We start from the raw sequence: 12,916 nt of genomic DNA on the forward strand, positions 1-12,916 counted from the left end.
CTTATGCACACAAGGAGACTTTTAAGTGGTATAATACATTAACTTCTAAAAAGACAAGTGTCTTGCAAAAGTTTACTGCCTTTTTTTCTCATTTTCCTGATGTTTATTCTTATTTGGAGCCTAAAAATGCATTCTACTTAGTGAATTTTTATTTTTTACTGAAATCTTATTTTTTTTACTAAATATCTGGTATGGTCCATTACTGAAAAATCTCTGAAAAATAGGTAAGAGCCATTCTTAGCAGACAAGATCACTGGGATCATACATTAGCTACAGTGAGCCAGGAAATGAAGAATTATTTGCAGAAAATACAGCACAGCAGCCAACCTGTACGTTCTGCCTCCCTGGCAGCTGTCAGCAAAGGCACAAGAATCCTACCTAATCTGCATATTCTGTGAACTGAACATGCTGACACACAGCAGAGGTACAGTAAACACCTTCAGAGACAAACCAGACACTTTTTCTGACAGCAGTTAGCTATGTTTGAAGCGCTAATTCACCAGAACTTTGCACTCTGCAGAAGAGGGGCCAAACCCCTTGCCACAAGGTGCACAAGCATTCTTTACCACTAGCAGTGCTGGTTCCTCTCCCTCTCTTTGTGTTCCTGCCCATAAAAACACGGAGATGTTGGGTGAAAGGATGTCCAGGAGCCCAGCCCTTTTTCAAAATGGGACAGTCCTCCACACTAGATCACGTCAGCCACCTGAGGCTTCACCTCGCTGAGTCTTAAAAACCTTCAAGGATGCAAATTCTGTAACACGCCTATATAACCTGCTCCAGTGCTGCACAACTGCCCAGTGAAGGCGCATTCCAGCAGCACTGCCACCGATACAGGAGTACCACTGGGAAGCTGCTCCCTTCCCTTCCCCACTGCGACTGCACTCTCATGCTGTCCAGCTGTCAGTTTGTCCTTTGCTTTGCATCTCTTAACCCCACATTTTTGAGGTTATAAAACCCCACAGTTACAGTGTAACAAAAACATAAAGACATTGTACATATTCATTTCAGCACATAATTTAGGAATCATTATTTTAGTCGCTGCAAAAGTGACAGATCTTTGCTTTATTAAACTTGCCTTCAGAAGTGATTGGAAGCCTCTGACTTCCAGCGCTTCCTCAAAAATAAAGCTCTGCAGCTTTAAAATCTGCCTGTACTTTCTCTCTCTCTCCTCTCACTGCAGGCAGTGAAGGCTCTGCAGCAGCCGGCTCATCCTATCAATAAGGTTCGGCTAGCCAAGGTGGAGGATGGGAGGAGAATGGAACTGTCCCAGCTCCTCAATGAGAGCAGGGCAAAGTATGAAACGCCCATCACCAGAAATCAGATAAAGACCATCACCTCAGCAAGGACCCAGGTAATGACTTCATACAGATATACACCTTCCAGAGTAAGGCGACAACCCCTGTCTATACAATTCCTCCCTCAGCCTCTATGAGGTACAGTATTTCCTTTTCAATGCAGCGTATTATTGGGGAAGGGATTTTGATTTTACTGCAGTAAGATGTGAACTAGAAGATACGGAAATAGCTTTTGTTTAGGGTATGAAATTCACACTAAACGAATGCTGTGTAATTCATCTGGATGCTTTTCTGTACCTGCAACAGTGATATTGTTGTGATTTTTAAAATGATGACATATGCTGTAACATGGTAACCTCTAGCACCATTTAGTTATCCCAGAGGAAAAGAGAATTGTGCAAATCTAAGGCAATGTAAAGAATCCATTTATATACAGAAAGCTTTGCCATTTTTAGCACCTATATCAAAGAAAACTGTACCTTTTCAGGAATTATTTTATACTGTTCACAATAAAACTGTGTCATACTCTTCAGCAAATATAATTTGTTCTTTCATACAGATTGATTAAATGTTTTCAACACACAATGCTACTATCATAGATTTACATACAAAACATCTCTAAAACCCAACTGAACTTTGAAATAAAATGGCAAACAATTTTTGGCCATCAAACATCAAGAAATTCAGGGTGAAAATTAGGTATTTTATCACCCTGTTGTACTTCTTGGGTATTGCAGAAATTCTGGAGGGTTTTTTTAACCACAGGCCAGACTACTGCTGCAATCTGGCTGATCTACCCAGTAATCCAATGACACACAGCAGCTATAAACTAGACAGTTAAGCCAAGTTTATATTTGTGTTTGGCACAAAGCAGCCAATGTGTATTGGTATAATCTTGTCACATAAACTCTGCAGTACCCAGGCAAAAAAGGATAAGCAAAGAATATTGAGCGTTCACGTGTGGATTAGCCAAATCTAGATTTTTCACCTAAACGATGGCATGGTAAAATTACGATAGGTCAGTATGTTATGGGGGTAAAAAAGAAACTTATTTTACTTGCTTCATCAGACCTGAATTAAAGAGTTTATTTCCTTAGAGTTGATGGCATCATAAGAACCTACATAAAGCAGCAAAACGTGCAAAAGAGGATGTATTGTTTCAAGTGCTTATGGCATCTTCACCACTTGCAGTAAAACTCAGAATCAAAAAGGAAAAATAACTTTCATAAGCAAAACAATCATTCTGGACATTAAATGCATGAACATATTATCTAAATCAAAGATGAGCCCAAATCCAAAAATGACCCCACACATGCTGAGGGTTGGCTTAAAAAAATTACTTTTAATGGGATTAAAAAAAAAGCAAAACCCCACATTTTCTTGCAAACACAATACAGTGCTTATTTGACTATTTACTTTTTTTCTAAGAATAAGCTTCAGCCTTAAGGATGGCAAATTATCTCAAATAATATTTTATGTCAGGATTAAGTTTAGAACAGGCACTTCACTTCTGAATTGTCACATGTAACATGGGTGACATATACTCAGAGAGCATATACTCAGAGAACACGCCAATTTCTTCCTTCCTGTGATAGGTAAATCTTAAATAACCTGTCCTTAGAGGATGAGGAAAAGTTGTAGATTTGGATAAAGATGCTATTTATATTTAAATGAATGGAGGTACTTGGTCTCAAATGACAATCTGAAACCTAGTCAAGGACTAGGTCAGGCAAAAACATAATTACAGCAATTGCCAATTACGATAGATTCATGCAACCATTCAAAAGTGCCCCCTCTCTATAAAGCTGTTCTCAGAAATCAAAAATACATTAAAAACAAAGAATCTTATTCAAACCTGGAAGCTTGAACTGGCTGCAATTCCTCTAATTTCTATGAAGTTAAGCCCATTTACTCTAGAGGTGAATAAGGTCTAACTACAACTGGTTAATTTGTATGGGAATTCCTGTACAACAAATATGTCGGGGATAAAGATGCGGCCAACTACTTCTCATCAACCACAGCAGGATAAGGGCTTCCTGGCTACACAGTACATAAAGTATTAACTCATCACTGTTAGCTTTAACAAATTTATATGACTCTCAAAAAATTCCAGCTAGATATTTTTACCCATTTTATTTTCATAATTTGAATATTTTTTAATATTGTTATCTTTTTAATATCCCCTGTAGCTAGAAGAAGCTGCAGTTAAAAGAATGGACAAAGATGCAGAAGCATTAAAGGCAGCCAGAGCAGAACTCTGTGAAGCAAGACGGCAGTGGCACCATATGCAGATTGAAATTGAATCTCTCCACGCTGTGGTAAGCATCATAAAATGAAACTTGAAATCTGGAAAAAATAAATCTTTTTCTTGATGTAAACTACTCACAATTCAGTTAATGTAACAATCGCATCCACTATGCAGCGGAAACACAACACACACAGAGATGCGTAGCTTTGCAGTGGACTTTCCGCTCACCAACAGAGTGCTAACCAACAAGCAACAACCCAGTCGTTTGCTCACCTTTAAGAGTATCATATGCTTTGATTCAGGATCTGCCATTCAATATACACGTGTTTTCATGTTTTCACGCCTCCCAAACATGTATTTACATGATACTCCCTCATCAAGTTCCTGGTCATTCTGCCTAACCAATTCTAATCAGGTCTATAACTTTTTCTGAATGTGTGGACCAAATTTATCAATTCATTCATGACAAAATATGTCAGCAATTTACTGAATTCCTTAATATAGATGAGCTACAAGAGCACATGGACCACTTAGTTTTCACACGGTACTGAGCTGGATATCATTTTTACCATATACGTAAAATCAGAGATTTGTAAAATCAATGCTAGTGGATTGCTGGTACAACAGAAGGCTACACTTTTTTATCCTACCTTAAATTGTTACAGATTTTACTGGAAAATTTCTCAGCAAAAGTATTATCTTGAAGGCTTTACTCCTGCTCCTAAAGAATATTCTTAAAAGAACTAATGGAAAAATACACAGATTGCTAATGAAAAGTACGTATAACATCTTTACACATATACTTTCCAAATCTTAAAATATGAGTTAAATTTCACAGGAAAAGGGTTTGGAACGTTCATTGCATGCCACAGAGCAGCAGTACCACATGCAACTACAAAATTTAGAAGCTGAGATTGAATGCTTAGAGAAAGAGCTACTGGAAGTGAGAAGAGGTATTGAGAAACAGCTTCAAGAGCATGAAATTCTCCTGAACACAAGGATGAAACTGGAGGAGGAGATAGCAACATATCGCAGTCTGCTTGAGCAGGAAGAGAACAGGTACTTGTCATTTAGAGAAAAAGTACTCAAACTTATCTTCCAATTCAGAACTTGTTATTGAAATAATAATCAGAATTGTAAATACATGAACCAATCATTAAAAAATTACAGTATAAAAGCCTTAGTAATGGTTTCATTGTAACTTAACTTCACTGATTCTGCACTTTCCTGAGCTGAGTATCCCCACGATACACTGCAGATAACAGCACGCTTACTGAACCCTCACTCGAGGCGCTGACGTAGACTTTGCAACGATTGAGCTGCTTGACGTGGGCTCTCTTTGTCTCAGACCATTGATGAAGCAAGGCCACACGTGTGAAGTTCTGGGAGAGGAGTTCATGCCTCATCCCGTGACAGATGGCCATTTGCATGGGGAGTTCTAGTCAGTGTCATTCAAAATGTCTTAAGGCGCACATTGAGATGCTATTTAAGAATACGCCTTCTAGTGACATTTTGCTTTGGTTGTAACTCTTCACGTCTGCCCCTTCCCTGGCAAACACCAGTATTTTGAAATGTAGACATGAGAGAGGCGGCTATACAAATGTAAATAAGGACGATAAGGAAAAGGCAAAATATCATGTCTCGCAGTCAGCACTGGTGTCTTCACAAAACCAGGCACGCGATTCTGAACTCTTTCAGTGGAACATTGCCTCCCTCAGTCCTTCCTACAGAAAATGGAGGGTTTCAGTCCAAGAACCTCACACGTTTGCATAAGAAGATTCCAAAGAGGGGAGTCAGTTTCAGATTTAATGCTTATAACTCTGTGAAAATACACACAATGCAGTACTAATAATATTAAATAACTCTTCCTAGCACACAACTGACTAAAAACTGCCCGAAAATAATGATGAAATTGCATAGATATTTTCAGTAACTTTCTTCATTTCTATACTCAAAAAGATAAATCCTCACAAATAGTTACTACAATCAAACAGAACTTCTCATGGTTCTCACAGCTTTTAAATTTTTCACAGCTGTTCATAAGACAAGTTTTGGATTAAAGTAATTCAATATTATTAGATGACCGTAAAAAATTTTATTTTTGCAGGTTTCGTTGCGCTATACCTGACCAGAAGGACAACAAAAAGCCCACCACTAGCAAGATTGCCTTTACACTGCCTTCAGGTGAGTTTTTAGACACTTTCCCCTTAGGGGATTATGGCCCTAAAGGAGGTTCCCAACTATGGACAAATTACTGGATAGTACAAAAGGATCTTCCAATGCAGCAGGAGGAAAAATACCTCTAGGTCCTGTGTCCTGACCTTACTCTTCTGCATGCCTGGTATATCTGCATTTTCTTTTACAGGTGGTGTAAAGAAGCATGAAACTGAGAAAGTGGAACTGATGACAAAACAAGCAATCCTAGATGGAAATATTATGAAGGAAAGCACTGAAGCTCATGGCACTGTACAGTAAGATAAACAGGAAGTTAACAAAATAACAATTGAAAGTAAACGGTGGGCATTACATTTCAGTAGCTTTGAGTTTTCTTTTATTTAGTATGTGTTATATCATGCCCATACAGTCAAGAGGCTCCAGACTAACAGTGGTAGTTCTTGAAGGTATATTGAATGGCATGTTTTAACAATACATTAAATTTTAAAGTTCTTTTTATTAGCATTTACTTCATAAGCTAACAATATCGTGATGATGCTTCCGATTTGTAATTTCTATTTCTGTTAAGAATGAAACTATGAATAATTCATCTACTTCAGGCTGAGAGCAAAAGAGCCCATACCATGTTTGTGAAGTCCCTCTGGGGCATATTTATGCACATCAGTTCAGGCTTGGCTGCTCTAACTTGCTATTTGGAAACTCCTACGTTTCACCAATTACCAACGGAGAGCTTGGCTCCTAAGCGGGCATGTGAAAGTCTGGTAGTATGTCTTATTCACCTTAAATTACTTTAATAGTATTGGATTGCCTCTTTTTTTTTTCTGCTGCTCTTTAAGCTCTTTTGTAGATTAGCATTTAACGTTATATTTCAAACAAACTGTAGTGTACCACGTCACTAATACTTGACTGTAATCGGCTGTTGAAAAGATGTAGAAATTTGGATTAAAAATTAATGCCATCATGTCGTCCACCATACACACTCCGTACCTGAAGCTTATTTTCATACATGAGCTTTGCTCGTCTTACACAGTCAGTCAGATTTGCACGGAGCTACTCAGCTGGGTACAGTTCACTCTACGCGAGTAAGGCCCCCAGAGTTGGACTTTTAGATCTGGATCCTGACACGTACTTAGAGGATTAAATCAATAGGATTTGGGTGCCTACATATTATTGAATCAGCTGGGTTTTCACTTCTCCCTATTTTACTTCTGCCCTTTTTTTCTTTTTTAATTTAGTGTAGATCTACACTCTGAGGTTTGGATCTGAACTAGAGTTTTCTCCTCCCTATTTTGACGGCTTTCAGATGCAGGAATTCTGTCCTGCCCACTATAGTACAGAGGTTTCTTGCAAAGTTTTTGAGCTTGGATTCCAAACTTTCTCCTTGGAAACAAGCTGCCTGATGTGTTTGGAGCAGTGGTTTTGTATCCATGTCTACTTAAAAGTACAAAAACAAGAATATAATGAACCCTCACCCTTTATTTGGCTTTTCTGGAGAAAGAACCCGTGGCAAAAAAGAAAAATTCTAGTGTCTCGGTACCCATCTGGATTAACTTGACACTTTATTATGCAATTTCTCTCTACATTTTAAAAGCAGTCCTGAAGACAGATAATTCATATTGCCTAAAGGATCATAAATACATTTGCTTTATTGTTTCAGGACAGAAAAAGTGGATGAAGTCATTAAAGAATGGGAAGGTTCTTTCTTTAAGGACAACCCTCGCTTAAGGAAAAAATCCGTTTCATTGCGCTTTGATCTCCACCTAGCAGCAACGGATGAAGGATGTTTACATGCTAAAAAGAAAACTCTTCCCGACATTGAAGTCAGGCTGGTAATGAGGAGATCTTGCAGTATCCCATCTATCAAACCTTAACCTACAGAAAATTAACCCAAAGTTCATCTCCAACGGGCTCTGGAAATAAACTGTAGGTGGACTTACATGGCCTCCTATCTTGCTACGACGATGAAATCTTACTAAGTACTTTGATTAATACAATAAAAACATACAAGTCTTTTAAAAGAAAGGGAGAAGAGCAAGGGAGTTAAGATTCCAAGAAACCTAACTTCTACTAGTTTTATACTCTGGGTGCAGCCCTTTCATTTTCTCATTATTGTTGTTGTTTTGTAGAATTTCACCAAATATTACAAAAATTAAACTATAACTTTATACTTTGACATATTCTGCCTTTGTAAAAGAGAACTCGTTTTCTCTTTCTGGAAATGAGAACTGCGTATTTCATTCTCTTAATTATTCAATATTGCATACACATTAATGACTGATGAATCCTTGTAATAATTTATATCACAACTGTCATACTTCTTGAAATATATTTTAAAATAACACTTTCTAACAGCAAAAATTACATATAAAGATGCTCTTAAAATACATAAACTATTAACAAAGAATTTTCTTTTGAAAGTGGCTGGTGTTTTTAATTTTTTTTTAGGCAACAACTGAGCAAAAATGTCTTTCCCTTACGTAATTATACAAACATTTTTAAAAGCGTTGTTATGAACCAATAATATTTTAGCCATATTGTTCCACTGATTTTGAAGCAGCAATTCCCACTGAAAATCAATCATTCTTTTATTTGTCCACACATATCTGTACTCCAACTTTCTTAGCCATACCAAGTGAAATGATACCCTTTAATTGTTCAAATGTAAGAAGTCAATTTTAAGACTGGTATTTAATAAATTTTGTGTATTATAACAACATGAATTAAAATATTGTCAACAAATTCCTCTTCTGACAAATCTTATAGGTAAGTTACGCTCTTGATCTAGTACACATAACAAGTCGCTATTACGCCAGGGTACAACTATTACAGCTTCAAATTAAATGGACAAAATAAGGGCTACGTATTCAAAGTAAAATTCTACCATACCCATTAAGTATCCCCACTCTTACTCAAAGTAGCTATGGGCAAATACAAAGTACAGGAGGTTATCTTGCATCTGGACACAGAAAAAAACAGAAATACAAACTCAGACATACTTCTTTATAACATTATGAGACAAATTTCAAACAAAAATTCAAACAAAATTGTATTAAGATGAGAATGATTGTTTATGAGGATTTTTAAGAGGCATGGATGTCACAAACTCTCACCGAAATCGCTGGGATTGCAGGGACTAGAAAACCTAGAAAAAACACGTACCGTATTTGCTGGATTCACAGCAGCATGTAAAAGATTAATTTAAGTGTCAGTACTTGCCTTATTACTTACGGCATGCGTTACAAAACCTGATACTACCAATTCTTTCAGTGTTAAGTTACGCGTCTATCTTTTGTCAATGGTAAGAACAATGCATTTATATTGCCCACAGTTCTGTATCTACTGTATGAAGCTGGCTAATTATCATTAACCTTAATACTGATCTGGTGTTGTTGATACTTGAGTATTTGGCATCCTGAATGTATTAGCCTGCTCTAGCATTTCCACTATGCAGCTTTTTTTTGTGCTTATACTCTGTACATTTTACAATACTTGAATTTAAACTAAGTTTTAATCGCTTTAAGGCACTTTAAACAGGGATATGAATTTACCAAAGTAAATGATAGTACTACAATAAAAAAAGTATTAAAACTGAGTTTGCCCGTGTATATTTTGTGAGTTTTAATGTGTATACCTTAAAAGGAAAGAAGTAACAGAGAAATACAAAATAGAAGTTGTAGATAAGAAAATCCGTAGCGCTGCAACCAAGTGTTTTCTAAGCTCTCCCCTACAATTAGAAAGACACAAATTCCCTAAGAATCTTTATCATAACATGTAAGGTGAGTGTCCTCCTGCTCCAAAAATTATTCTTTTTCTGGTAAATCCAGTAATCCTGACTAGATCTAAAGCCCTTTGTTCTGAGTAGCACACAAAAAAGAACAGGAGGCAGCATCTGGCATAAACAGTGTACAATCGAAAAAAGAAGCCGACAGGCAAAGATACATAGCAAGCAAATATGTAACAGAAACTTAGCTTAACACATATACCTTTAAAACTGCTTAGACAGACTTCCTCATGCAGGAAGAGCTTGTACAGGCATATAAAAATTACTATACAAGTACATGGAAAGTACTGCCATCTCTACAGTAAACAGGAACAGAATAATCTTACTCACAGACACATTTTTTCCTTTAACCAGGGGGTGTTTGGCTTATTCTCTGACCTACGGTACTTCTTGGGGTATTATCTTCTCTAGCGTAACTCTAGCTTTTTTCCCTAATGACAGAAAACTCATCCAGTACAGAATACGTACCTGACTTCACCTTGCAATACAACCTCCCTATTATTTTAGCAGAGAAAAATTACCGTGTATCTATAGTAAACATTGTCTGGGATACCAAGTAACTAGAAAAAAAATGTTGACCTTATTCATATATGTTATTTCATCTATATAACGGCCTGACCTCACAGTCTCTGAAGCCATCTCCCTGACCCCAATGACAGCACAAGTTCATCCTGAGCTGTCCTGTGATGAGAAATTATTCCACCCACAGAAGGTGCCATTGTTTAACACCGGACTCAACTGCTCTTGAAGTACACAGCTTCTGTCTGAAGTTTGAAACAACTGGCATAAACCCAGTTATACTGTTTTATGATCATGAAACCTGATGCTCTAAGAAAAAAAAAAAAAGTCTGCAGTTTAATAGCTGTTTTTGTTAACACACGACATTCTGCAGGCAGCCCACTCTTCAAAGTTCAAAGCTATTTTCTTCCTGTGGGACTTCCTGACACCGACTTCATTAGCTGCATTAAGAATTGCTGCTACTCTAGACCCAGTTCAAGTGTGCATCCTGGTTTTAACTGCATTTTCTCCCCTTACAGTACATATATATCTTTTGCATTATTCACAAATTCCATCTCTTTAAATGTAAAGAGCTTACTCTTTCGTTCATAAGCTACTTGAACTTCCACTAGCGTCAGCGTGAACTCCACAGAGGCATAGGAAAAGAAGCATTCACTCTCGTTTTAGGTCACTTGAAAGCTGAATTAAAAAATATAACACTGAAGCCTCATAATATGGCAAAGAATTCTTCACTCCTGTGCTGCTAATTAAATTCAGACCAGCTGAGCTACTGCCATCTAATACCTGCCAACATCTGACGTAAAAATGAGTTTCATTGGCTCGACCTACTTTCCAATGAATATATGTCCTCATTATAAAGCTTATGAAACTGTTGCTAATTCAAACAGTTGGAGAAGAGCCAACTATTTAGAGCCCCCTGGTTGGTACGATGCAGTATAAACAACCCTATTAAATCAGTAAAACTACTTATGTCATACAGTAGATTCGAAAGCGTACACAGACAAAATCTTTCACTATCACAACATGGAAATCAGGTAAATAGCAAAGTAAAAGAAAAAAACCCATAAAACTAAGGAATACAGGGCTTTGAAAACACATATAACGATTCAGAACTATTAGCATGGAAAGTGAGTATCAGTAAACGTACTTGAACACCATAGTAAATGTTTCAATAAGCCGTGCAAATTTTGAGTGTATTTTAACGTTATCAACATTAAACGCATTTTAACACCATCAACAAAACCATGTGATTAATAAACTAGAGATGAATGGATGAAGCGGTCAAAACCAGGGGAAAAAACAGGTTACTTTTCACCTCTTAACAAGTATTTTCTCACCTTTTCTTTACAAATGTTCTGCCCAGGAGAAACTGTAGTCTAAAGAGAGGCATATTTGGCTGGCTGACTGAGGAACTTTTCAATTCTTACATTCTTTTAATTATCAAATTGAAGTCACAGATTATTGTGCTGCATGTCAACAAATTTCCATTGTGGCCACAGATAGCACACTGTGGACAGATGAGGGCAGAGTTCTTGTCTCTTTTATTTGTTCATAAAAATGTGCTTATTTAAGAACAAAAGCAAACTGGGCTTGAAAAACTGTAGGCATCAAGAAGAAATGGGTCTAACTTGCAGCAACCCAGTATCATATTCAGTTAGTTTTTCTTCTTTTCCCCTTCTACTGTCCTTCTGGGTTAGGTAGGTATCATCTATCTTTTTCTGTTCAAAAAAATCAAAGATATTTCCGTTATCTTGTCATGAACATTCACTGGCTTTCCTTCAGCTGCCACAGTCACCAGATCCACCAAAATCCTCCTCTGTGGATGTCTAGAAAGATATCTTACTAGCCATATGACAGCATTTCAATGCCAAACTTTACGTTGTCATTTTTAATTCAGTCACTTCAAAAATTTTCACTGTATAAAAGACTCCTACGTCGAATGCTGAGGTGTGAAATCCTTCATCTTCCTCAGACACTCAGAGCTACATGGTCTGTCTTGTATTTATATTTGCAAGCTTTTTACCTCCATGTGTGATACCTTCACAAATTTCTGCAAGAAATTGTTCTACACAATTCCACTGCCCCCAGTGTACTCTGTGATTCATAATCCTCTGTGATAGTGTTTGAGTTGGTCAGTCTGATTTAGTTCAAAATTATAATCTACACAGATTTATAACCCAGGGTCTTGCCCATACCCTGTATGACCAGCCTTTCTTCATGCCACTCCACAGGCTGACCCGCTTCCCCTAGGCCGCCTTCTGTGCATGCCCTTCCATCGACACACCGGCATCTTCCCGGCTTTCCTCACCGCCCAGTAAGCACGACCAGACCGAGGGCCACATCCTGCTCCTGTTCAACCTCTCTTCCAAGAGATGCCATTCCCAAAGCACCGCACACTTTACACGGACAAAGGGTTCCCCGGCACTGCCAGGACTGTTCACCTGACGTTATCGCCTGCCTTTACGGGATTTATTCGGGCCCAGGCACTGCACCGCAGCATGTTCCAGACGCCTCCCGAGCGGCCCCGCTACCAGAGCGCCTCAGGGCGCCGCCGCGCGCTCCCTCTGCGGGCAAAAAGGCGCCAAACGGCCGCGGGCGCGAGGCGCCAACGGCCTCCCCCAGCCTGCTTGTTCTCCGCCGCAGATTCGCCACCGGGAGACAGCGCTGCCGCTCCTCCCGGCCTGCCCGCTGCGGGCATGCTAACGACGGCCGGGGCTGCCCAGCGGGGAGCCGGCTCGGCGGAAGGGCGGGAAGCAGGTTAGCCTCCCTGTAGAAAGTGCTGACAGGAACGTGAAGACGGCCAGTTTCCCGCCTGCACCTTCCCCTTGCTGTCTTGGGGCGAAGGGGACAAGCCCAGTGCTGGAGACTGCGAGTCTGGGGCCGAGACGACCCGGCCCA

General features: G+C 38.7%; 1 protein-coding gene across 1 annotated transcript; it reads left to right on the top strand.

Annotated features, from left to right (window-relative positions):
- Positions 1-1,255: 1,255 nt before the first annotated feature.
- On the top strand, positions 1,256-7,589 carry KRT222 (keratin 222). The gene is made up of 6 exons (XM_075523190.1): positions 1,256-1,351; positions 3,485-3,613; positions 4,382-4,602; positions 5,651-5,727; positions 5,909-6,014; positions 7,376-7,589. The coding sequence occupies exons 1-6, from the start codon at positions 1,256-1,258 to the stop codon at positions 7,587-7,589; spliced, it is 843 nt and encodes a 280-aa protein (XP_075379305.1).
- The last annotated feature ends 5,327 nt before the right edge of the window (positions 7,590-12,916 follow it).

The sequence above is a fragment of the Mycteria americana genome, chromosome 22 (genome assembly GCF_035582795.1).
Source record: "Mycteria americana isolate JAX WOST 10 ecotype Jacksonville Zoo and Gardens chromosome 22, USCA_MyAme_1.0, whole genome shotgun sequence".
Taxonomy (NCBI): domain Eukaryota; kingdom Metazoa; phylum Chordata; class Aves; order Ciconiiformes; family Ciconiidae; genus Mycteria; species Mycteria americana.